This window comes from Mustela nivalis (genome assembly GCF_964662115.1).
Source record: "Mustela nivalis genome assembly, chromosome: 2".
Lineage (NCBI taxonomy): Eukaryota > Metazoa > Chordata > Mammalia > Carnivora > Mustelidae > Mustela > Mustela nivalis.
Genome location: NC_139021.1, coordinates 2,394,447 through 2,419,690, shown reverse-complemented (window position 1 = coordinate 2,419,690; position 25,244 = coordinate 2,394,447). Strand labels below are relative to the sequence as shown.

The window sequence follows — 25,244 nt, the reverse complement described above, 5'->3', positions numbered from 1 at the left end:
GCAGGGGACGCTCCCGGGGTTGCCAGAGATGTCGCGTGTCTGCGCTGAGCCAGACGGTCCTCAGGAAGCTCCCGTGTCCGGGGCACGTGCCGGATGACCGCGCTTACAAGGTGTCGGCGCAGAGGCCTTGGCCGTCTCCGCGGTTCCCGGGCCCTCCTCAACCCTCCCGCCTTCCTTCCCTCAGTGAGGACTTATTAAAGGCCTGCGGCGTGCCAGGCCCTGCTCCAGGCCCCGGGGGTTCATCTGAACGACAGGCACAGAAGGGCCTTTCCTCATTGTGCTCGCGTCCTGGGGCAGAGGGGAAGGACAGACTCTGTCCGGTGCCAGTTGGGCACAGTGAGATGGAGAAATCGAGCAGGGACAGGGTTTGGACAAGCTGTGGGGCCACGTCAGACAGCCTGGTCGGGGAGCCTTGGCCGTTGGGGTGCCGTTGGGGTGACGCTGTCCGACAGGTGCCCAGGGTGGGGGTGCTGGGTGGCTGGAGTGAGCGACATCTGGATGACGGCGTCCGGGGGTGGGGAGCACCAGCCGCAGCGGCACAGAGCGTCCTGCCGGAGGGGGATGGGTGCCCCCCTCACCACCTGACTTCGGACCCTCCACCCCACCTTGTCACACTCCATACTGTCCTCACAACACAACCCTGAGGGGTGCTCAGACACAGAGAGGTTTAGCGATCTGGGTCCCAGGACACACAGCCTCTGTGGGACGGCGCTGGTTCAGACCCAGCCTGAGCCCCAACCGTGCATCCTGGCTGGCGCGGCTCAGTGCACACTCGAACCTTCCCACCCCCGCTCAGAACACCAGCCCCTTCCTTGCCACTCCCAGAACATGTGGCCTTTCCAACGGAGGCCGGCTGGTGTTACCTCCGTGGGCACGTCCCCAAGGGCTGGAGCGCGGCTCCCCTCTGCACCGGGAGGGCTCAGTGTCCCCCACCAGCTCTTGGCCCATATCTTGCCCTAAAACGGCATCTAGCCCTGTGACGACCAAAACGGAATATATTTTTAAATACAGAGAAACGACAGAAGCAGTCAGGCAAACAGCCGCAGCGGGGAGCGTTTTCTCGCCTTCGGAGTGATCCAAGATGTGGCAGAGGAGGAGACGGGCCTGACAACACACACATGGAGACAACTGTGTGCAGACCGAAATAACCAAGTTCAAAGCAGGTACGAGGCTGCTCCTTCTGGAACAGCCACCACCATGGGCATCACGCACGGGAATCCTGCTCCAGGACCCGCCCAGGGACAGTCTGGAGAGCTGGGCTGCCCCAGGCCCCCTCCCCCACCCCGGGAGGGCGCCCCGGGGGTCTGAGGTGGCAGGGGAGGGAGCCCGCCAGCCCCTGCCCTGCCCCCGCCAGCCCCTGCCCTGCTGCAACAGCCTTGCTTGGGGTGCGCTGCGTCTTTGCTGGGACACGGGCCATCGTGCGGCTGCCCATTCTGCAGATAAGAAGCAGAGGCGCCGGGAAGCGTCCGTCCATCTGTCCCCGTCGATCTGTCCCTTTGTGCCCTCACTCACTCCTGCAGCGAGCATGTGTGGACATGGGCGGTGACATGTGCCAGCCTCACAGGCAGCCAACAGCCGTGCCACCTTCGGACGCCTCCTCCCTCCCAGTCCCCTCTCCACCGAGTCAAGGGCTGCCAGGTGGGGCTCGACCCCAAAGCCGCTGCCCACCTCCCCTCTACCCCCTGCGCTGTTCCTGGCTGCAGGGACACCTCTTTCCCTGGCTCAGGGAGCTCAGCCCCAGATGCGCCCCGGGGGCGCCCCTTGCTGCCCTGCAGGGAGGCGCTCTTCTGGACGGTGGAGGAGCCGGGGTACCTGTGGGAAGTAGGGCCTCGGGCGTCCCCTTCTGGGTTCCCGCATGTCCCAGCCTGGCGCTGGGCTGACCCGGGATTCTGGGACGTGGTCGATGACCTCCTATCAGCCGTGGTGTGGCTGTGTGGCTTTTCCGAGTGCTGCCCATCCATGTTGGGGTGCGGTTTGGAGAACCCACAGGCCCCAGCCTCCAGCTCTGTCCTCACGCCCGGTGGGGCAGCCCTATCTCTGTATCTCCCCCTCCCCCACCCCGGGCGGCCCTGACCTCAGCCCGAGGTCACAATGGTTCCAGTGCTCATGGCCCTTTCCCAGGGCCAGAGGTGTGGAACTGGACACTGTCCTGGGCACAGTGCATGTGGGTTCCTGATGCATTTTGGGGGGGGGGTCATCTGTTACACAGCAGTAGGTGACAGATACATGTTCTGTACCAGGGAAAGGTGGCAGAATTAAGTTCTTTATGACCCCCCATCACATGGGGCCATAGTTCAGTTGCAAGGTTGCAGAGAAGCAGGTCCCAGCATGGCCCCGTGTCCCCACACTCGGCTGCTGGAGGCACTATAGCTGGGGGACCGAGGGCGAGGCTGTTGCAGGGACAAGGGAGTGCTGGGGCCGGGGCCTGTGGCTGGGCCATCTACCTGCAGCCCCATGAGCATCTCCCAATGCCCAGCAAGCCCTGGGCTCCAGCCCCTGCGGCCGCACGGTGCAGGCAGCCCTGCCTTCTGGAAACAGCCCTGTGTCTCACAGACAGCAGACAGCCACTGCGCACCCCCGGGCTTCAAACTCCAGCTGCGGGGCCGCTGGCTGGATGACCTCCCTGAAGCCGCGACCTCTTTCTAAATGGGGGGCTGGCAATGCCCACCCTCCCCTGGGTGCTTTTGACATTCAAACTTCTTTTCTGGGAGCTGTGCTTGGCGCAGGGCAGGTGCCCAGCTCGGCCCAGCCACTGGGCATTGTGGACGTCTTTGCTGGGTCTGACTGGGGTCGGACCCCACGACGCTCCCGTGGGAAGGGTGTGTGGATTTGCAGCAGGTGGCAGGGGCTGGGGGAGACGGCCCGCAGAGGGCGAGGTGAGTTAGGACGATGGTAGGCGTATCGAGGCCTCCCCGGGTCCCTGGCGCTCTCTGAGCTCATCACCTGGAGTCCTACACCTGACCGCAAGCCCAGGCGGCGGGAACTGTGATTCCCCCAAGGCCCAGAGGTGAAGCCGGTCCTCAGGTGGCTCTGAAATGGAGGGTCTGCACCTAGCCCTGTTTGCCGGAAAGCCCGAGCTTGAGTTCCTCTGTCCCAGCGCGCCGAGGGGGCTGGCCTAGAGCTCCCAGATGCTCATTTGTGAAGGAGGATCCAGAGAGCCGGATCCTGCCAAGCTGCCAGAACAGGGTTTGGGGGAGCTGCCCTTCTCCGAGGCTTGTCCTCCAGTGCCTCTGGGGTATGTCCTGGGGACCTTTCTGCCCGGTGGCCTTGGCCAGAGGTGTTGTGCTGGGGCAGCCCCAAAATGGCTCTCCTGACTGTTCCTAAGTTTTCAGGAATGTGGAGAGTTGGCTGTTAAAGAGAGCCGCAGAAGCTCGCAGTTACATGCATGATATCAAAAACAGGTGCTAATACCCCAAACTTATCACTTCCTGAGTATTGGACTAGACTTCACGGTGCCCTAGCGGTCACGTGATGCTAGGGACCTACCTGCGGGGACCCACCCCGTGCCTCTGCCGGGCTCCGTGTCACCCTGGCAGCACGAAGTCAGCCTCGCTGGGGGGGGGCGTCCTCCACAGACACCCACAGTGTCACACGCGCAGCCCTAGTTCTTCGGAGAGGGCCTTTTCCGACATTTGCCAGGACAACTGGGTAAGAGGGTCCAACCGGTCCCTCCTCCAGTTGGGAATTTGGAATTGGGGCCAAGAGTGAGACCTTGGGGTTGGGAGGGGAGCCCCCCGAGGGCTGCCCATGCCCCCCTTTAGGGGTCCAGGCAGAAGGGAGGAAACAGAGAAGGGGACTAGCCCTGGGGGCCTCGCAGGTTCTGGCCCTGACCTTCTCAGGGCCCCGCTGGGCCTTTTAGGTTCCTGCAGTGCCCTGGTTGATGGTGAGGTGGGTTTTCTGTGACCTCGTTTCTGGGGGAGAACTTCAGGCAAGTCCTGGGCGGGTAAAATGGAGGTCTTCAGGGGTGGGGCGCTCCTGTCTCTCCAGGGTTCAGGGGAGGCTGGAGGGCCAGGAACTTCGAACCCGGTACCGGGGGTGGGAGTCTCCTCTGTGGACCCGCTTGCACTCCAGGGGACACGGGGACCTGGAATCTCACATTTGCCCCCCTCTCCCAACCCCTCACCCTGCAAATGGCAAGATACAAGGACCCCTTGGCTGGGTCCTGCCGCATGCTGGTCTCCCCCTACCCCAACCTGCCAGAAATTAGGGAATCTCCTCCCCCCCGGGGACACCGCCTCTGCCTGACGGGGGCTCCCAGCCCCGGGGGGCCGCCTCCCATCGCTGGTGTGCTCATCAGCCTGGACCGGGATGCAGCTCCGAGAGGGTGGGAACCGGGCCGGAGGTCACAGGTCGGTCCGTGGTGGAGCCAGGATCTCCAGCCCTGGCGCCGGGGAGGCCTGCGGACCGTCTGCCTCCCCCCCCACCCCCCCACCCCCCGTAGGGAGCCGGCAGGTGGGGCCTGCGGGAGGCGCCTGCTCGTGCCTTGCCATGTGGCCGGCAGGTGGCGCTGCGGGCCCAGGCAGGTCTCAGCCCAGGCATCCCTGCAGCGCTCCCCACCCCGCAGCCCTCCCGGCTCAGAAGGCGTTTGGGGAGGGGACCCTGGGCAACCTCGGGGTGCTGACACCATCACCCACTGGAGGCGGCAGCTGGGGGAGAGCTCCAGCTCGCTCCCACCTCACACCTCTGCAGACCTGCCTCCAGCTCCGCTCCTGCCCGGGGGCCACACCAGGGGATGCTGTTAGTGTCCCAGAGAGGAGGGGACTCACGGGGGTGGGGGGTGGGGTGGGTAGGGTGGGTGGGGGACGGTCTAGCAGCCGAGCCCCTGACCCGCTACCCAGGCCCAGCCCCTCTACCCCCACCCCCTCCCAGCTCCCAGCTGCAACCAGGTCAGCCCCCCAGACTGGATGAGACGCCTTCCCCTGGATTGCCCTTGACATTCTCTGCTTGGGCAGGTTCCAGGACCTTCTCCAGGGCCCATCTGCGCCCTCCTGTGACATCCAGTTTTAGCACGAAGCCCTCACCCTCCACCTCGGACAGCCTTCCACATCTGATCCGTTTCCTCATCCTGCCACGCTGGAGCCCAGAGGGAGCCCAGAGGGACCCCGAGCGCTGGTCCCTGCGCCCGCGGTGACGGCGATCCCTAAAGAAACCCCTTGCTCTCCCCTATTTGCTCTCAGAGACCCCTCCACCCAGCCCACCTCCTCTGTGAGGCCCCCGTTTTCCCTGGGCTCCCTGCTTGAGGTTGCTTCAACATGGGCTCCGGGGAGCTGGGCCCTTCTGGGAGGTGGAGTGGGGGAGGCTGGGGTACTGACAGCAGGTGCTGGGCAGACAAGTTTCCCTCCAGAGGACCCTCCCCCAGGAGCGCAATGGCCCCATCCGTCCACCCGACTTCCTCTCGGGATGTTTAAACCCGCTGAGCACAAGGGGTCCAGCCTCAAGTAGCTTGGAATGCGGGGCGGGGGTCCCAGACTCAAGCTCTAGGCCTTCATGTGGCTTCCTTCCCTCTGGCCTGGGGCCCCTTGGCTCCCGTTCCGGCCCCAGCACTTCCCGGATCAGGGGTTACTCCCTTCCCTCCTGAGCGTGCCCCCCTCCAGGCCCTGGGCTCCCCGGCCCCTGGGGTCCGTTGGGTGCTGCCAGCCCACCCAGGCTCACTCTGCTCTGCCCACGCACGCGGTCCTCCACCTGCTGGCACCCTCCCTGTCCCCCACCCCCTGCCATTGTTCCAGATGGCCTTGGCTGCTGGCCCCGACCAGCCAGCCGTGGGTCCCTGGTTCATTGCCATGGTCTCCACTAGACCCCGTGCCCCAGGAAGGTGGAGACCCGGAGTTCTCCCTACATGCTCCAGCCCTTGGTAGGTGCCCATAACATGCCAGCCGGCTCCTCTGTGGAGGCTGCCCCGGGAGGGTCCCGCTCCTTGGGTCTGCAGAGGCCCCAGGTCCTGCAGGTGCGCTGCCCAGGACAGCCCTGTCTTCCAGGGTCCGCTCCCCGTTCCAGACTCCTATCTGAACCTTTCACCGAAAAAGCAGGGAAAGGTTTTTTCCTCCACTTTCTGAAAATGAGATTTTAAAAATAACTCGGAGGCGGGGGCAACGTCAGGAGGGGATTATCTGGGGCTCCGAGCTGCACCGGACAGGTCCTGCGGGGCGTGCTTGTCTCTGCTTCTGGGGTGTCCCCCACCAGCCTCTGCCCCTTGCTGCTCTCTCCTCTCGGACACTCTGGCCGGCCTCTCCAGGACACAGGCACCTCCTTCTCTAGTGATGGGGAGGCAGAGCAAGGAAGACACGCAGCGGGAGCACTACTGAGGAGGGAGGTGGCCGAGATGGTGGCGGGAGGAATGCTTTGGCCTTGACTCCCAGCCAGAGAAGGGGACTGGCCCCTACTGGCTTCCCCAGTCTCCTTGGTGTCCTCCCTTCTCTGGTGAGCTCACTGCTCACCAGCCACATAGCTTCCTGGGCCGTTCCTTGTTCCTGCCACCGGGCCTTTGCATAGGCAAAGGGTTTCTCAGACCCTCTTTCTCCCCCTTCTCATGACATACTGTCCTTCCTTAACCTCAGCTTCAAAGTCACTTCCCCCAGGAAGCTGTCTCGGACCACAGACTAGCACAGGGGGTGTTCCCACAGCCCGCCTCTCTGACAGTTTCCTTCTCCAGCCTTAGCACGATTGATAATTCTTTCATTTTCTGATTCGTCTTCACTATCTCTCCAGCTAGACTGCAGGCTTCCCAGAGGTGGGGACCTGGGAGCAGAGGTCACTGTTTCTGCACCCGCATCACCAGGGCCTTCCTCTTGCTGGGGTCCAATGTCAGCCTGTCTTCCTCGAGGGGGGTCTAAAGCCACTGGCTGAAGGTGCCAGGGCCTTGGCTGGTGGGATGGAGCCGTGCTGGGTCCCCGAGCGAGCCGCTTGCCCGATAACAGCTTGGCTCAGCCTCTTTCTATTCCCCACAGTGTGCCCTGCGTTGGCTTCTCAAGTGACCTCTTGTCCTCAAATGATTTGCCTTAAGGTCTGGTGGGCACTGAATACTGCCCCTGAAGCCGTCGATGTTCGAATCCCCGGAACGGGGAATTGTTATCCTGTCCAGCAAAATAGGACTTTGTGGCTGGGATTCAGTCAGAGAGCTTCAGATGGGGGGGATTACCCCAGGTTTTCCGGGTGGTCCTTCAATGCAGTCACGCGGATCCTTCTGGGAGACAGGCAGGGGGCGCTTACCTACACGGAGAGAAGAGGAGGCCATGTGACCACAGAGGCAGACAGTGGGGTGTCGTGGCCATGAAGGAGACACGCCAGCAGCCCCCCAGGAGCTGGGAGAGGTGAGGAAGAGACCCTCCCCTGGAGCCCTCGGAGGGAGTGCGGCCTCACGGACACCCCGGTCTGTCCCCGTCCCCGTCCCCGGGATGCTGTTGGCGGGGACTGTCACGGCAGCACTAGCGAACCTACACAGAGCTTGGGGAGGCCAGGCAAAGACGCCTTGCAGCAAGCTGGAAGCTGTCCCTCCAGATGCTGGCACCTGATGGCTCAGGTGTGGGCCAGGTATCCCAGCCTCCCGGCAGCCAAGAGGGCCCGTGGGACCCGGTTCTCAGCCTGGGGTTAGAGCTCCAAGAGCAGCTTCCCCTTGTGCTCTTACAAGGAAGCTGCTGGCCCGGACGGCCTCTTGCCCCTCTTCCTCCTCTTCCGGGCTGGGGAGCCATGGAGCGTGTCCTCCAACCAGGGGACACTTGGAGGGGCGGAGCCACAGCTGCAAGAAGCCCACACACCTGGGGGGGGCGCTGGGGAGCAGAGCTGCCTGGAGGCCTGTTACAGCCGCTGCAGGAGGGACGGCGCCCCGTCTCCCTGAAGCTGCGGTACCGGCGGCTCTTGTTTCTGCAGCTCCCCTGACTGATACGCCCTGGTGGGGCGGCTGCGGTGCAGCGGGTCCTGGTCCGCGGCGGGACCCAGGGATGCTCTGCAGAATATGGACATCAGTGATGGCATCATGGTCCCCCCCGGCGGACCCCACGCTGTGGAGGCCTGAGTCGCTCCCCAGCACAGCCGCCTGTCTCGAGAGCTGGTGGTCAGGGGCCTGTGTGTCTGGAGCACGGGCTGATGGAAAGTGGACACTGTCACATGACATCCAGGCCCCCCACTCGCCCTTGGCTGACTGTCAGGCCTACGGCTGGCTGTGCTCCTGCCCCACGAGCACTGCGAGGGCACATCCAGCCTGGGCGCCGGCCTGGCCAGGGGCTCAGGAGGGGCTGGTTGGTGGGAGGCAGGTTGTGCAGGGGCTGATGGGGCCCTGGGCTGCTGCTTCTCGGGACCCTGCTACGGCACTCAGGGATGGGACGTCTGGGCTGGAGGCCAGGCCCCGGAAACCCTCCTCAGGGCCGGTGCTATGCCTGAGACACAGTGGGGGAGAACCAGCGCTCTGGGCCCACACTGGAGGGCGCGTGGGGTAGAACAGCAGTGTGGGGACTGACTTGTGTACTCCTGTCCTCTCTGCTGCTGAGCGTCAGACGCACTCGCAAGGGCTTGCAGGGAAGGGGTGGGGAGAGTTCCAGCCTTGGCCGCACTGGCTCAGGGACCGGGGGTTCTTCCACCGTGAGAGCCTGTCCCAAGGTCATCAGGAAGCCAGTCTATGGGGATGGGGCCGCTCTTCATCACCGGGTCACATTCCCAGTTCTGTTGTGTTCTATCATCCCTCCTTGGTGGGAGACTAATTTTTTTCTAATAAAAATGTTATTTATTTGTTTACTGAGAGAGAGCACGAGTGAGCGGGGGTGAGGGAGGAGGGAGAGAGAAACCCAGGCAGACCTCCTGCTGAGTACAGGGACCCCAAAGCCGGGCTCCGTCTCACGACCTTGAGATCACGGCCTGAGCCCTGTTTTATGCCTGGGGAAACTGAGACCCAGGGAGGTCACGTGGTTTGCCCAACCTGCAGTGAGCATGTCCAGGTTCCTCTCCTGAACCCCAGCCCAGCCCGATCCCATCCTCAGTTGCTTTTCTGAGGGTGTCGGGAACCTGTGAGCTTCAGTTCATTTGGGGGAGAGGGTCTCAGCCCTCCCACTGCAGCTGGGCTGACCATGCCAGAGCTCTGGCCCAGATGTGTCCAGACCCGCTGGAGAGAAGATGGAGCAGCGGCTTCTCACCTGCAACTGTGTCCTCCCCAACGTCCTGCTCACGACCTTCTGAGGCCCGAGGGTAGCACTTGACCCAAGGTCTCTAACCAAGGAAGGCATCGCCCCCGATGACTTGTAGTGGGCCTTGTGGGCTCTGTGGTGTACGGAACAAGCAGGGAGGGCTTCTTGGAGGAGGCAGCGTGAGGTGGGGCCTGGAGGATGAGAGTGAGTTCGCTGTAGAGGTGTGGAGACGCAGGGCTGGGCGTCTGGAAGGTGCCCTCTCCTTCACCTGTCACTGTGCTCTTCCGGCAGACAGTGGGGTGCGATAACGCACCGCCCTGGGCACGTGTGGCACCGCCCTGGGCACGCGTGGCACCGCCCTGGGCACATATGGCCTTCAGTGCACACGGGACAGTCTGAGCTGGGTGTCCAGTGCTTTCCCATCTTCCCCAAGGACGGCTGCTGGGGCCCCCGGCAGGTGCAGTGCTGGGGAAACCCCCTCCCCAGGATGAACCCCTGGAGGGTGAGGTCACTTGGAGGCTGTCCCACAGTGGTCAGCACACACCACACGTGTGTCATGGGCTCCCTTCCTTTGGACGGCTCACATCCCTGCTCCCCTACCGGGACTTGGTCCACTTTGCAAGAACCTGAACCCATCAGGTCCCTTGAGGTCAGGGTCCAGGTTCAACCCATTTCTCGGAACTACTGGAGTTGCTGAAGACGGGGCTGCTGACCCACAGCCCCTCGGACCCTGAACACAGGGGTGGGGCGGGGGGAGGGATTTCAGGCTCTGCTGCCTTGTGAGCATGCAGGATGGGGGCTGTGGACACCGGGCGAGGGGCTGGGGGCAGGGGCAGAAGAGGCATGGGTGGGTGAGTGGGGAGGGGCCCAGAGGGCTCTGAATGCTGGGTGGGGGGTCGGATGGCTCCTGAGCAGGGCCAGGTGAGCTGCAGGGATGTGGGGGGACGGGGCCACCAACCCCTTTACCCTTCTCCCTCCTGGCACCAGCCCGGTTCCAGGTGGGTCCCCTTTAAATGCAAGGTTCTCTCCCCCAGAAGGCCCCTGCCCTGGTCTCCTGGGCAGCCAGGTAAACAAGCCTGACCCCAGGCTGCTGACATGGCTTCCCCTCTTTCGGGGGACCCCAGCCCTGTAGGTCTGCCCCCTCCTCCTGCAGCCACTCTAGGTAAGTCATAAGGGAGGGGGAGGGATGGAGGAGAAGGGGGTGTCCTTGGCATCTGGGGCTCTGAGGATGTGGGAGAGGAAGCAGACGGCCCACCCTCTCTTCTTGGGCCGGGGGAGCTCTGTCAAGGTCACGCAGCGGGACAGGCCCAGGGTGGGGGCACTGACTCACCCCTACCGTTCCCTTCTTCCTGCTGTCCTCTAGGACCACTGCCCTACAGCCCTCCCAGGGCTCCTGCAGCCCTTGGGTCCCTGATCCTGGAGGTGGGCCAGGGTTCTCCTCACTCCTCAGCCCTTCCAGACCATTCTCTGTCCCCCTCCCCCACTGCCTCCTTACATCCCCTGTCACTGGATCCTAGGTCCTCAGAAGTCCAAACCCATCACCCCTACTGGAGAGGGACAGTCATCCACCCCCTTGAATGTGGGACTCTGGCCTGACTCCCTCTCCTTCTCGGTGGTCAAGCTTCTGTGATTCCTTCCTCCACTCTGGCCCCTCAGTCTCCCAGACTCCTCTGGGGCATCTCGTCCAACCCTCTCCCCAACCCCCCCCCCCTCGCCCTTGTCATGCCCTTGGCCTTGTCAGCACCCAAACTGCAGCCTGACCCTGACCCCATTCTCGGGAGTCTCACCAGGCTCAGGCCCTCAGAGCAGGATCCTGGCCCTCCTGGGTGAGCCGCAGTCCGCTGTTTCCAGCACGTTCTGCGTCCTCCCACCTGCCCTGCCTCCCTCCCTCCCCCACCCCTGCTCACCCAGCTCTGCCTTGATCATCACACCCGCACACACACCCTCCTTCCCTGGGCCCTCTGTGTTTTATTGTACCAGCCTGGCAACCCCCCAGCTCCCCGCCCACGCCCCGCCTGCACCCATACAGCTGAGCCGAGCTGGGGATCAGCTCAGCCGCTGCTAATGCTCTTTAAATTCCTGACTGTGAGCCTGAGGGGCCTTGGTCTTTGCCGGCTCCCACTGCACCCCTCCCTCGGCCCGGCCCCCTCCCTCTTCACACTCCCCTGCTGGCCCCGCTCCCTCTTTCAAGAAAGTCAAGCCATCGGAAGAGGACTCCCACGGGTCCCCAGCACCACAGGCACCAGCCCACCTGCACCAGTGCCCACAGCTTTGTCCACCCAATCCCTGCTCTCAGCAGGCCAGGGAGAGGAGGAAGAGCGGGGCCAGCAAGGCGGACATTCCTGCCTGCTCAGGGCCGGCCCCCACCTTCCTCTGCAGCAGCGTGACTTCTTCTCTCCTTGCTAGATCTTTCCAGCAGCATAAAAGCATGCTGTTGTACCCTGTCTCTTGACCCCACTTCCCTTTCAGCTACCGTCCTGCTTCTCTGCTCCCCATTTATAGCAAAACTCCTCACAAAGGTTAGTTAGACTTGCTGCTTCCCGTCTCCCCCCCCACTTCCTCGAGAGCCTGCTGGAGCTGCCCCTCCTTCCCGGCACTTCACTAAAGTGGCTTTGCTCAAGGTCACCGATGACCTCTTGCTTGCCAGACTGGGGGTCAGCTCTGAGGCCTCGTCTGACGGGACACATCAGCATCTCTGGGCTCAGCCGTGCCCCTCCTCCTTGCCTGGCTTCCATGCTCTGACCCGGCACCTCGTTCAACTCCATCTCCCAGATGTCTAGAGCTCCAGCCGCCAGCCTCTGCCCCAACTCCAGACTCAAAGCCCATTGTCCTCCATACCTCTTCCCTGGCCCATCTGGAGGCCACCACCTGCCCCAAATTAGGCTTTTGACTCCTCCCCGCACCCCCAGCCATCCCATCGCTCCTTCCTCCAGCGGCTTGGGTCCACTGTCTTCCCCTTCTCTCCCCTCCCAGACCCTCTCCACCAGCAAATCCTGCACTCGCACCCTCAAGCCATACTCACAATCTGAGCGTTTCTCACCGCTGCTGTGGTCGAGCCACCGGCCCCTCACCTGCTTTACCACCCTGCTTGCCTCATGGTCCCCTTGCTGCTGCCCTTACCCCCTTACCTGTGTGCACCACCACAACCATCTCCTGGCCAAATGCAGCTCAGAAGGTGGCCAAGGCTCTCCCCTCTCCTTTCCTGGGGGCTGCATCCAGAGCTCCTCTCTTCTCTGCAGCTTTTTTTCATCCCCGACTCACAGCAACACCCCACAGCCCTGCCCCACCCCCTGGCACTGAACCCCGGCAGCTCCCCCAAGAGCAGGCTGCGGGATGGAGACGGGACCCTTCAGCCCCATGGTGGTGGTGGGCCCTGCCAAGCCCGTCTCGGAGCTGTCCGTGGTGCTGAGCACAGTGGCTCCTGAAGCAGCCCCTCTGGCCTCGTCCACCGCCCTGCTCAGAGCCACGTCCACCCCACTACCATCTGGAGATTGGAGGCTCTGCTACATCTATGGGGCTGAGCTAGGAAGTCACTATCCTGTGACAAAGTAGGTTCCTCCATGCCTTCTCATTTGTGAGGCTGGCAGAACAGGCTTGATTGTTCCCAAATTTTAGAGGGTGAAACTGAGGCACAGGATGATTGATGTGCTCCCAGGGGAGGCTGTCCAGCAAACACAGAACCAGTTCACTGCCCAATTAGACCCCTCTATCCCCTGGGGCTGCTCCTCTTCCTGGGTCACAAGGTGGCAGTGCCAGGCTGGGAACCGTCTGTCACCCCCGGCTCCTCCCATCTCCATCTGCAAGGCCTGGCATTTGGCCTCTCAGTCTCCTGATAGGACTTCTCCTGGCGATGTCCCTACCTCATCCTCACGGGGCCCCATCCCGCCTCCAGGCTGGGCTCCCACGGTCCTTTCTCTGGGCAGCCCAGGATCAATTTTCAAGGGAGAGGGGCCACACCACCTTCCCCAGCCCCTCTGCGGGCTGAGCCCAGGGCGCCCAGCTTGTTCAGGAGGCCTGCCCAAACTCCCCGGGCTCCTCCCCGTCTGGAACTTTCCACCCAAGCAGTACCGAATGGCCTACTCCTGCGGCCAGGCTTCGGTGCCTTTCTGCCCTCCTGGTTTATGGCGCTGTCTCCTCCGGACTTCGCCTCCTGCCTCCCCTGTCAGCCCTGGGGCCCCAGCTCCGCCTTCCAGGCCCAGCCCCGAGGCAGGTTCTCAGGCTCCTGCACCCGCTCCTTGCTTCCCGCCGGCGGCACCGCCCGCGCACGTGGTCACTTGCTCTCTGTCACTTTCGGGGCCCGCGGGCCCGGCAGGTCCCCCCGCGGCCCCGGAGCCCCCGTTCCCGGACATCTACGGCGGGGACGCGCAGCTCTGGGCGGCGCACTTCCGGGGCATCGGGCGCGCCTACCGCGCACTGGGCAAGGAGGACGACTTCGCCATCCGCGTGCTCACCGAGGACTTCACGCTGCCCTTCCCGTTCGCCTGGCCGCCGGGGCCCGATCCCGCCCGCGGGCCGCTCTTCTACGACCCGCACGACCGCGCGGGCTTCGACTTCCTGCTGCGCGGCCCGGGCGCGCCGCCCCCCGCGCTGCTGCGGCCCCTGCACGCCACGGCCCAGGCGGCAGTGCGCAAGCGGCACCTGGAGCGTCTGGCCCTGAGCTACGCCAGCGCGGGCGCGCCCAGGCCGGGCCTGCTGCTGCTGGCGCCCGGGCCTGGCTCTGGCGCCACCTTCACTGCGCCCTCGGGGTCCGACGCCGCCACCCCCGGCGGCGCCCCTAGGCTGGGCTAGCCCGCGCCCCACGCGGCCAATAAAGTGTTGCCCTGCTTCGCCCACCCAGGCTCTTTGCTGGACGGCCCGAGACTGCCGGCTGCTCTGGGGCGGGAAAGGGGCTGACCCTGGGGCCAAGGCCCGGTCACCGGTGCTGTGGGGGATCCACACGGGGCTCCAGCGGACAGTGAGTGAGGGAGTGAAATCCGCATGGCAAAAGGGGCAGGCTGTCCGAGGGCCGGGACCCGGGCTGGGGGTGGCAGGGCCTGGCGTCCACCCGCAGAGCCTGCACGCTGGGATCCTGGCCCCAGCCCCGGGGTGGGGAGTAGCGCACCCATCCCACACGGCAGGACACCGAGGTTCTGGCTCCTCCCAGGATCATCTGGGATCTGTCTGTATACCCGGCTTCCAGTTTGGTGGTTTTTCCTTTTTCAGAGACACAGGGGCTTCAGGGTCTGGGGACAGGCAGAGGGAAGGGCTGTAGGTTGCAGGGTAGAGAGAAAGGGACACTAGGAGTGGAGCGTGCAGGGTGGGCGGGGGAGAGGACAAGACCCGGAAAGGGCCTCTAAGGCAAGAATGCCACTGGCTGCTGTCCCCAGAAGGGCTGTCTCCTGCTGCCCTCCCATGTTGGCTCTGGGGAGAAGGGGTGTCTCTTACTATGCCCTCCAATGCCTCTTGTGGGCCTGGAACAACCATGGTGAGCCAGCCTCCATCCTGGGCACATCACCCTCCGTGGGGATAGGCCTGTCTACTGCAGCCAGCCGGCCGCTTCCTCTGCAGACCTGGGACCAAAGGCTGAGGATTCCTTTGGGGCTGGGGTGGGCTTGGATTCCAGGTGTGCCGGGGAGGCGGGTGTGCTGGGAGGGTGCATTCTCACTCCAGTGCAGATGGAATTGGAGTTCTTTTTTCCTTTCTTCTGATCCGGGAGTTATTTATAGCTCCCCAGTCGTGGGCAGAAATGGTTTTTCCAGAGCCTTTCTTGACTTGCTGGAGAACCAGGGACAGGAAGTGCCCACCTCTGGAAGAGAAGGAGGTCTCTGGGCTTTTCAAGAGGGCTCTCCAGATCCCTCTCCTTCCGTTGTGGTTTTGTGGTTCTGTTAGGTCCCCGACCCCGACTCCAGGCTCCTTCCACCTGTGGACTTTGTCTTTCCACCTTATGGAGATGCCCAACAGCCACTTTCTAACACATACGCCTTTGGTTCTGAGTAGGGTGAGAGCTGTGACGACATTGACGTCAGGTCAATGTACGTTCTCTGTTGTATATGAATTGTTTAGGTCTGCCCAGAAGCAGTCCCCAAATGGGGGTTTGAGTGTAGTGTATTTGAGGGGTGACATGCAGGTGAAGAAGTAGATAGAGAAAGGAGGAAGCCCTTAACAGGTGTGGTGCCCAGCGAGTTAACCCTCTGGGCAACCAGGGAGGCCCTGGGGGCCCTGGGAGACAGCACCGATGCATGCCCCACCCCAGAGGCAAGGACACCAGGGGTTTGTCTCTACCTCCCTGGGGCGGTTATTCTGATGGCTCTGCTTGCCCTGTGGGGACTGACCTTGAACTTCTCTCCGAACGGCAGAGATGGAGTTGCCATTGAAAAACTTCTAAAACAAGTTGGCAGAGTAATTTTATGACTGTAGAGAGTAATGACAAAAATTCAGGGTTTCTGTTTAGTATTTAAGTAAAACATTTTCTAGGAATGTATTTTAAACATAGTTTATGAAAGTATTAGTCAGGGACAGATTGGAAGTAAAATTGCTGGTCCTTTACTACCACTAGTTTGAGAGACATTGATCTAGGAGACAAAGACCCCACAGAAGTAACCTAAAAAACAAAATAAAACAGCACAAAACAAAAAACGCAAAACATGGCCATAAGTACTAGGAAGAAAATGAGCAGGGACAGACTGTATTTCACGCAGGGTGGTCAGGAAGGGCTTCTTGGAGGAGGTGGCGTCTATACTGAGATTGGAAGAATGGGAGGAACCAGCCACAGGCCCTCTGGGGGAGGGTGCTCCAGGTGGAGCGGAGGGTGTGGGAAAGCGATAGGAGATAAAACAGAGCTTCAGGTGTCCAGGGGCTGGAGGCAGGAGCTGCGGGACCAGGGCCCAGGGTGCGGGAAGGGAGCTTTGGAGACCAACACAGAGCTGTCCTCTTCACAGGGGTGCGGGGTTCTCAGTTCCGAAGCCTTCCACTATCACGCTCTCATTTGTTAAAATTATTTTTTATTTTTTAATTTTCAATTATTTTATTTTATTTTTTTAATTTTTAATTTTTTATTAACATATAATGTATTATTAGCCCCAGGAGTACAGGTCTGTGAATCGCCAGATTTACACACTTCACAGCACTCACCATAGCACATAAATTCCCCAATGTCCATAACCCACCACCCTCTCCCTATTCCCCCTCCTCCCAGCAACTCTCAGTTTGTTTTGTGATATTAAGAGTCTCTTATGCTTTGTTTCCCTCCTGATCCCATCTTGTTTCATTTTTTTCCTTCCCTACCCCCCAAAGCCCCCTCTTTGCCTCTCAAATTCCTCATATCAGGGAGATCATATGATAGTTGTCTTTCTCCGACTGACTTATTTCGTTCAGCATGATACCCTCTAGTTCCATCCACGTTGCAAATGGCAAGATTTCATTTTTTGATGGCTGCATAGTATTCCATTGTGTACATATACCGCATCTTCTTTATCCATTCATCTGTTGATGGACACCTGGGTTCATTCCAGAGTTTGCTATTCTGGACGTTGCTGCTATAAACATTCGGGTGCACATGCCCCTTCGGATCACTACATTTGTATCTTTAGGGCAAATACTCAGTATATCACAGTCTCATTTTATCCTCATGGCACTTCTATGAGGTTGGCAGACAGATGATGACACGGAGGCCTAGTGAGGGGACGGGGCTTTCCCAGGGGTACAAGCCCATGTATTATTAGAATTTTGTGTTAAAACCATGGTCAGGCTCCAATAGGCTTAAGCTACAAAAGGTTAAAAATTGGTTTATACAACTGGAAGATCCAGAAACTGAGCTTCAGGTAAGGTTTGATCCAGGACACAAGGTTTAACCAGTCAGTAACATGCATGAACGGGCTTAGGGCTGTGTTACCTGAAACAACCCCCATGGCCAGGGTGTGGGGTTCCCTTGACTGGACTGTAAGAATAAAGCCTGGAGCCCTGTGCTAGCCTAGGTGGGGTAAAATGGAAGGGCTGATGGGGAGTGACTGTCATGTCCACCTCAGCTGGGAGACCCGAACACTAGGGCATGGCCCCAAGCCCAACACATCTTGCCAAGTCACACATTTTCTCTTCCAGTTAGGTATCCTGGTCCCATGGAGAAGCATGGTCAGAAAAATGAGCTGCTGCCCTTTAGTGTAAAGCAGGTTTGAAAATCTAACTTGTCTTTTGAGCACCAGCTTGGTGCTGGGCTCCAGGGCTGGGGCTGAGTGTTTGGGGAGGGAAGACATCGCCTGCATGAAGGAGCTCGGGGACTGGGAGTGCGGGGGACATCAGGACAGCACCCTGCCCCTGTCTCTGGGATGAGCGCGTGGGCAGCTGCTGTTGGGATCCAACTCCTTCTGCCTCTCTCCGCCCCACAGGGACTGCCCTGGAGCCCTCACGTCGCCCTTTTTGCTCTGGCTGTTGGGATGCTCTGAGGACATTTATGCCCAACTGCTCTAGCTTTCCTTAGGCACGATCCTTGGGGGCAATGTGTCTCTCCTGTCTGGTGTCGCTGTCCCCCTCGTTTGGCTCCCGAGTCTCAGGACCTGGGGCTAGAACCATAAGAGTGACACCTGGAATCACCTTTGTCATTCAGATCTGGGTCCCGGTGGCAGCAGTTCACCCCACCTTCCTCCCACTGAGTTGTCGCAAGGTTCTTCCACCTTCTGAGAATCCTGCTGGGGGGTGTGTGCTGGACTGTGTGGCTCTCGTGGTCGGGACCTGCCCCTGTGACGAGCGCTGGTACTCGCTGGGGTGGCAGCGGCTGCAACCAGTCTTTGGGGACCACAGAGCTTGTTGGAATACTGAGTCTCTCCTGTCCTGACTCATCAGCTCTTGGCCAGCACTTCCTCTGGGACCCTGGGTCGTGGGGTCTCCTCCTGGGCTGTTGGGGGGATGCGGGGCCCATCAGTCAGGTCCCTAGGCCGCGCCTGGCCCACGGTGAGAGCCCAACAGGGAGACGACAGCCATTTCCACCATGACTGTCCACTCTCCCACGGCCTATCATTTGTCCGCTTGTGTTAACCCAGGGTGGCCGGCCTTGCTCTGTCCAGGGTGCTGATGCTGCCTTGGGGCTGAGGCTGCCCTCGGCGGCTCCCGCAGACCCACCTTCCATCCCCTGTGCTTGCTCACCTGCTGAGGCAACAGCCCGCAGCCTTGTGCACCGTCAGCACCACCTTTGGGACATCAGCCCAGAGGGCAGGGAAGTGCCCTGTCAGTGCCCAGCGGGGAAGCCTCTGCTTCTGGGACCCTATTGGCAACAGTGGGTGCCCAACTGATGTTCTTTGAATGTGTGACTGTGGCCTGGGGATCTAAGCTGGCCGAACAGAGGGCTGGGGTCCCCCCTTCCATCCTGGGTGCAGGTGGAGGGGTCAGGACCCTGGGGTGTTGGTTCAGAGCCCCAAGGCTGGGTCCTCTTCCTCACAGTCATGACGGGCTTTCCCAGGGGGACAGGGGCACCGTGCCCTTTCACATTCCCGTTAGATTCCCGGGCTGCTGAGAATAGGGGTCGGGGCACCCCACCCCCGCCCCCGCCTCTGCTCCACTTTCCTCTGGAACAGGCTCTGAGGACGCCGAGGATGTTTAATTAATTGCAATTACAATCTTCAAAGGAAGCCGAGAGTTGAAAGTTGTTCCTAATTACTGTGTTATGATGTCGGCCGGCTACCCAAATTGATTGTGTTAGAATTTCCGATGGAGGATTAATTGAGTTGCCGTGAGGACCCACTTGTGTCCCTCCCCCTTTTAGATAACACCCCTGTTCGGCCTTGGAAACGGCACTGGCCTGGAATGACAATGAAGGCCGGGCTGGCGGAGGCCGTAGGCTGCCGTCTGGATGAAGATCTCAACGCAAGGTTAATGCCGTGGGCATTGACGTGGGCCGGCCAGATTGGCTCCGGGTGGTCACTCTCATTGCTCACCAGAGGCTTCCTGTTACTGCCTTCTGGAACTCCCCAGGGCAGGCCTGCTCCCCCAACCCCTGCGGACGGGTGGGGTCAGGGGACTAGTGCTGGCTGCTGAGTCCAGGGAGCCATGGCGTCTGTCACTTCTGGGCCAGATCATTAACTGCCAGCGTGAGTCCCTTGGCCATGGCGACCCAAGGTGCCGGGCACAGTGGCGCCTCTACTGTCCCGAGGCCCAGGGCTGGCCTGGGGGCAACTGCGGCAGCTATTCCCGTCCCGTGGTGGGGGTTGGGAGCAGAGAGACTACACGAGGGCTTTAGAACAGGCCTTCTTGTGGGGCGGGCGCTCGTCTGCTCCTGGGGAGCACTCCTTGTGCGTGGGGCACAGGTGTACACGTGGGACATAGGCGGACGCGTGCGTCCTCTGTGGGTTCAAGTTTCCGGTGGCAAATCAGGAAACGTGTGAAAGGGCGTGTGGCGTGACAGCGGAGGAAAGCCAGGGAAGAAAGGTCTGGAAGGTCTAGAAAGATCGTCTGCTGTGAGCTGGGATAGGTCTGGGGGCGGGCAGAGCGGAGGCCGAGCTGCCGGGAGAATCGAGGCGAACCTGCTGGAAATCGAGCCGAGTGGGTGAGCAGCAGGGTTTCCTGAAGGTTGACGGGAAGCGGGGGAGGAGAGCAGCCGGGGACGCCCAAGTCTGGGCTGGGGCAGTGGGAGGGATGGAGTTTTATGAGCCCAGATGGGAGCCCGCTGAAGGCCTGTGAGCTAACCGGCATGTGGGGGACACAGGCTTGGCGCAGAACGAGGTCTCGTCTCACGGTGGCTGAGTCACTTGCATGGTCTGGGAGGGGGGCACGCACAGCCGCCTGGCTCGGTGGGCTGGCTTGCGCAATGCCTCGTCCTTCTCTGCGCAGTGGGGACTGTCCATGTGGGGCTGCTGAGGCCTGTTTCAGGCCCTAATGCTGAGTTAGGGGTGATGGGTTCTCCTATGGTCCCCTAATTACTGAGCACCAATGAGTCCTGAAATCATGTTAAGAAGAGCTGCTTACGGCCCCAGGACCCCCTTCTTTCCCCACCACGGGAGTCTCAGGGACAGATGGGGGCCAGGGAGGTGTGGCTTCTGCCGAGGCTGGGTTCCTCCTGGGGGGGCGGCTGGGAGGCTTCCGGGGTTTTGAAGTTCAGGCGTCGCTGGGCTCATGTGGGCCCCAGGGGACAGGTGTGAAGGCAGGGCACGGGGCTGCCCGACAGCACCCCAGCCGCAGGCCAGGTGGGTCCCCACTGTGCCCGTTTCCTCCGTTGGGAGAAGCAACTCCATAGTGGCTGGGTGGAGAGTGACCCAGCAGGATCTGCAGGGTTGTGCCCCCAAGGATGGCCCCCCACGGTGGCCAAGTCCCCTGACGTCTCTCTGAGCTCTGGGGTCCCCATCTGTGAAGTGGGGTGACGGGGTGTTTCCCCACGAGGCGAGGTGAGGCCATCATGGGAACCAAAGGGACGGATGTGTGTCTGTGCTCAGCCCAGGCCCGGCCCCTCGAGGTCTCCTTCGAAGGCTCCCGATGGCGGGGAGTCCCCGGGGTGGGCGGGCCTCGGGCCCCTGACCCCAGTCCTGTCTGCAGTCCCAGCCATGCTGTGACGCAGCCGGTTCCCAGGCCGAGACGGGGCTGGAAGGAGTCCCAGGGAGCCTCCCCCATTCCCCTTAAACGCACATTTGTTCCAGATCCATGAATATGCGATCGTCGCCCACCTCCTCCCGGGGACCGCGAACTTCCTCCACTCGAGTGAAGCTCTGCATTAATCACGGCTAATTGCGAGCGGGACTCGTTTATGTCAAGAGCCGTTATTCCTGGGAATAAACGGGCATAAAGGAAGGCTCCTTTCAGGAAGCTCAGTGGAGCCTGGGAAGGAGCCGTGCCACGCGCAGACAAGGCCCCCGGCCCCCCGGCCCCCCGGCCCCCCGGCCCCCCCCACGGCCAGCCCACTTCCAGTGGCCCCAACGGCATGTGACAAACACAGGGCCTCTGGCCTTTGCCGAATCTTCAGGGAAACGAGCACATCCGTCATGTCCACGCGCTTTTCTGAAGTTGTTGTGAGTTTCCTTGAAACCAAGAAAGGTTTTTTTCTTTTTCCTTTTTTTGGCAACAACAGCTGGGAATACATTGACACTTTCTAAAAACTGTCACTTATGGCTTGGGGACCGGGTAGGGGAGGAGCCATGCCTGCCAAGCCCCAGGCCCAGATCTGAGGGTGCACACCAGGCTTCTGCAGGGGTCCGTGCTGGGAGGCTGGGGCGGAGCGAGGCTGGGGCAGGTGCGGGCTGGGCTCTGGGGCTGGCTCACCAACCAGGACCCAGGGCACAATCGAAGGGACGGTGGAGAGGACTGTCTGCATGTGACTTATTTTTACTGGAGCGTGTCTTAACGGGTTTATTAACTGGAATATTGGGTCCCTGTTTTCTTAGGATCAGGGTGTGTGTCTGCTGTCTGTTCATCCTGACCGAGGCCACATTTGTGGAATCAGAGGCATGAAAAGAATGGGTGTGCTGAGCTCCGAGTGCTGTGTGCAAGTACACACCTGGGTCTGCACATGCACCTGTCTGTGCAGGCATGGGCGTGTGCTAGTGCGGATGCGTGTGTCTGCATGTGCGCCTGCCTGTGCGTGTGTGTCAGTATGGATGCGTGTATCTGCCTGTGCACCTGCCTGTGCGTGTGTGCTAGTGCAGATGCGTGTGTCTGTGTGTGCGCCTAAGCCTGTGCGTGTGTGTTTGTGTGGATGCATGTGTCTGGTGTGTGCGCCTGCCTGTGCATGTGTGTGCTAGTGCAGATGTGTGTGTCTGCGTGTGCACCTGCCTGTGCGTGTGTGCATGTGTCTTAGTGTGGATGCGTGTGTGCCTGCCTGTGCATGTATGTTAGTGCGGATGCATGTGGGTGCGTGTGCACCTGCCTGTGCATGTGTGTTTGTGTGGATGTGTATGTGTGTGCACCTGCCCGTGCGTGCATGTGTGTGTCCTAGTGAGTATGCGTGTGTCTGCGTGTGAGCCTGCTTATGCGTGCGTGCGTGTTTCCTAATGCAGATGCGTGTGTCTACATGTGTGCCTGCCTGTGCGTGTGTGTGTTTGTTAGTGCGGATGCGTGTGTCTGTGCAGGCACACACGTGCGCACACACATGGATGTCTGTGCAGCCGTATTTCTGTGGGCACCTGTGCCTGCCGTGTTTGTGTGCGGATAAAAGCCCTGTGCGGTTCTGGAAGCTTCCCCCATGTAGCCGCTCTCTGCTGCAGCAGCCCTCCGAGCTCTGTGGTTTGAGGACCATCTTACTGATGAGGAAACTGAGACTGAGCTGGTTTGGGGGATGTGTCTGGGGCTCCAAACCGAGATCTGCCCCCACAGGGACAGCTATGTCTGCGAGGCCCACAGGAAGGTGCAGAAGAGGCCGAGGGGTGAGTGGGGGTGGGGAACCCACTCGGTATGCGGAGGCCCCTCCTGTCTCCCACTGCCCCGACCTCAGCCTCCCTGCCTCCAAGCTGTGTTGCTGTGTGTGCTCCTGCAGCTCCCGCCTGTGGCTCACGGGAGAAGTGTGGCGGCTGTCCTTCCTGGACCTGCTTCCCTTGGTGGCCCTGGGCAGTCTCTGGCTCTGCCCATACCCCCACCCCCTCCCTCAGGACCCCGAGCCCCTCCCTGCTCCCCCTTCTCTCCATCTCTCTAGTTCAGGCAGTTTCCAGATCACACCTCCTCCAGGAAGCCTCCCTGGCTCCTCCTGTACCCAGGTTGGGATCCCCCAGGGCTCACTCCCCAGGGATATTGCAGTCTGAGTGACAGTCGCTCCGCTGTGTGCCACCTGCTGCTGGCGGGGCTGAGCCTGTGGGTGTGCGGCCACAGAAGCTACTGCTCTGTGGTTCCGTGTGTCGGTGAGGTGAGCTGCCTGCTGGGACCTCGGGCTGGTGTAGGAACGCCGTCTCCTGCCCTCAACGCTGAATTCCACCCCCACGTCCCTGGGCGATGGCAGACAGGTTCCTGCTATGGCCGGGGCTGGCTGGGGGTACAGGCTGCTTCTCCTGATGGGGGAAGGACCCAGACGCCATCCTCAGCCACACTCAGTGTGGTGGCCGGGGCTGGCTGGGAGCAACCTGTGTGCCCCTGAGGTCAGCCAGCGCCTGACCCGCAAACCACCTAAGGGCAGAGTGGGGGTCCTTTCTGTCTGCATGTCTGCCCCGAGGGCAGAGGGGCCTAGAGGAGCAGGCAGAGCAGGGGGAGGAACAGCGGAAGACCGGCCCAAGGTTGGGGAGATACAGCTGATTCCCTCGGCCTGTGCAGGAGCGGGTCCGCTCCTCTAGGGCGGGAGCCCCACCTCCCCCACCCCCAACAGCTCTGCAGTCCCCAAAGCGGACAATTTGGGCAAGAGCACAGGACGTCCCGTCCAGGTGCTCGGTCGCAGCCCACTGGACAAGGCCAGCCCTTAGGCGGCTCAGGAGGCTGGGCAGCCCTGCCCCTCCGGGGAGGCTTGCAAATCCCTCTTCATCCATCCCCAGGGCTGCGGCCTGGTGAGCGCCTCCTGCCCCATCCCCAAAGCTAGGCCACAGGCCGTGCTGGGTCAGCTTCCAGACTATGACAGCTTGGCTTCTCCGCGGCCCCCTGCATCCCAGCCCCATGGACTGGCGAGGCTGCCCTGGCTCCTTGCCTCTCATCAAACTCCGTCCTCCTGGGAGAGAGCCTAGGCCTCCGGGTCAGAAGGACGTGGCTCACACCCCCGTGTCTCCTCTCGGTAGCTGAGCCGATACGACAAGGGTCTCCCTGTCCCGGCCGCTGGCTCCCCTCTCTGCGCTGGGATGGAGTGGAGTGGGGTGCGGAGAGGACCCCCGGGGGGACTGGGTGGGGAATCTGGCCGTGCCGCTCGGCTGGGAACCTCCAAGTCCCCAGGCAGGCTGGGCCACCGTGCGCTGTGGAGCCTCAGCTAGGGACCAGATGGCGTTTTGAGCATTTTAATAAGAGCTATTTGCAGTGTTGCTGCCATAAAAAATTCCTGCTTAATGAGCAAATGCACGTCGGTAGCGAGTTAAAGGCGCTCGGATGTTCTAAATATTATGTACGTCGTGTTCGTGTTAACAAACCTGATTTTTAATTACACCTTCCACTGCTGCCTGGCTGGGCTGAGGGTAGGGGAAGGGAGAAAAAACTCAGGCAGACGGGTGTAGTGTGCTGTCAGGAGCGACAGCCAGTTTCTGGAGGTCTTCCTCTTTGCCGACACTCCACTGATGGCCACCTGGACGTGGAGCCTGGCGGGGATGGGGAGTGACGCCACGGAGCCTGTCCTCCTCCTCAGTAAGGCCGGAGCCCTGACCCCAGCCACACGCTCATCTCTGACCCTGGTCCCGTGCTGAGCCCGGCCCCCGGCTGGAGCACGCACCCCGAACCCTGGTTGAACACGAAGTCCAATCCTCGTGACATACTGAGCCCTGATCCCAAACACTGAACTCGGAGTGTGGTTGTAGACCGAGCCCTGACTTTAGTCACAGGCTGAGCCCTGATCCTGGGGATTCATTGAGCCTTGGCCCTGGTTGTAGACTTCATCTCATTCCCGGCCGCGTCCTGATCCCTGACCTCAGCCACCGACTGAGCCATGAGCATGTTCACAGACTAAGGCCTTCCTCACGCGCTATGACCTCAGCTCGCTGGCGGGTGCTCCCAGGTGGGGAGGCTGGTGGGTCAGGGCAGGTAGGGAAGTCCTGTGGGCCCAGGGATGTGATTTGGACCTCGGGGAGCAGCTGACGTGACCCCCAGCTTCCCAGGCACCCGGATGTCTTCCCACATTCAGTCTAAAACGTTCCCTCCCGCTGCCCCGTGACGGTTCCGAGCCTGTCGTCGGAGGAGACAGATGGCATGGTCACTGCTGTGCTGTGTCCATCTGGTAGGTCTGTGCGTGTGGGTGCTGCTGACTTCTCCACATGACCCTGGGGACTGTCTCCACAGATGCAGGTGAACTCCCCCCACCCCCACATCGGGTCAGTGTGGTGGCAGTCAGCTTTTCCAGGAGAGGAGCAGGGTCCTGCCACGGTGGGACCCGAGGGGGAGAGGCTCCCAGGAGGCCAGGCGGGTCAGTCTTGGGATGAGCTGTGCAGGGAGGGTCCCGACAAAGGGAGGCATCCCATGGCCACCGCCAGCATTTAAAAGTCTAAGCGTCCTACCCCCTCCTTTTCTGGAGACGTTCTGCTGCGGGTGCAGCCTGGGGCCGGGGAGGGGAACTGTGGGTTCCAACACGGCCTG

The 25,244-nt window shown here is 61.4% G+C and overlaps 2 protein-coding genes across 7 annotated transcripts in view; one reads left to right on the top strand and one right to left on the bottom strand.

Moving 5' to 3' along the window:
* The window catches only part of LOC309859665 (maestro heat-like repeat family member 5), a 66,306-nt gene extending 64,272 nt beyond the window's left edge, over positions 1-2,034 (bottom strand). For all 6 annotated transcript variants that reach the window (XM_082720615.1, XM_082720618.1, XM_082720619.1 and 3 more), the window contains exon 1: positions 1,813-2,034. In XM_082720615.1, the coding sequence (XP_082576741.1) occupies positions 1,813-1,961 (149 nt within the window). In that variant the 5' untranslated portion in view covers positions 1,962-2,034. The remainder of the gene's footprint in view (positions 1-1,812) is intronic.
* Positions 2,035-10,190: 8,156 nt separating this feature from the next.
* LOC309858771 (uncharacterized protein C8orf90) lies at positions 10,191-13,898 on the top strand (the record flags this gene model as incomplete). The annotated part of the gene is made up of 2 exons (XM_082719072.1): positions 10,191-10,272; positions 13,423-13,898. Exons 1-2 carry the CDS (start codon positions 10,206-10,208, stop codon positions 13,896-13,898), a joined length of 543 nt encoding a protein of 180 aa, XP_082575198.1. The 5' UTR covers positions 10,191-10,205.
* Between the last annotated feature and the right edge of the window lie 11,346 nt (positions 13,899-25,244).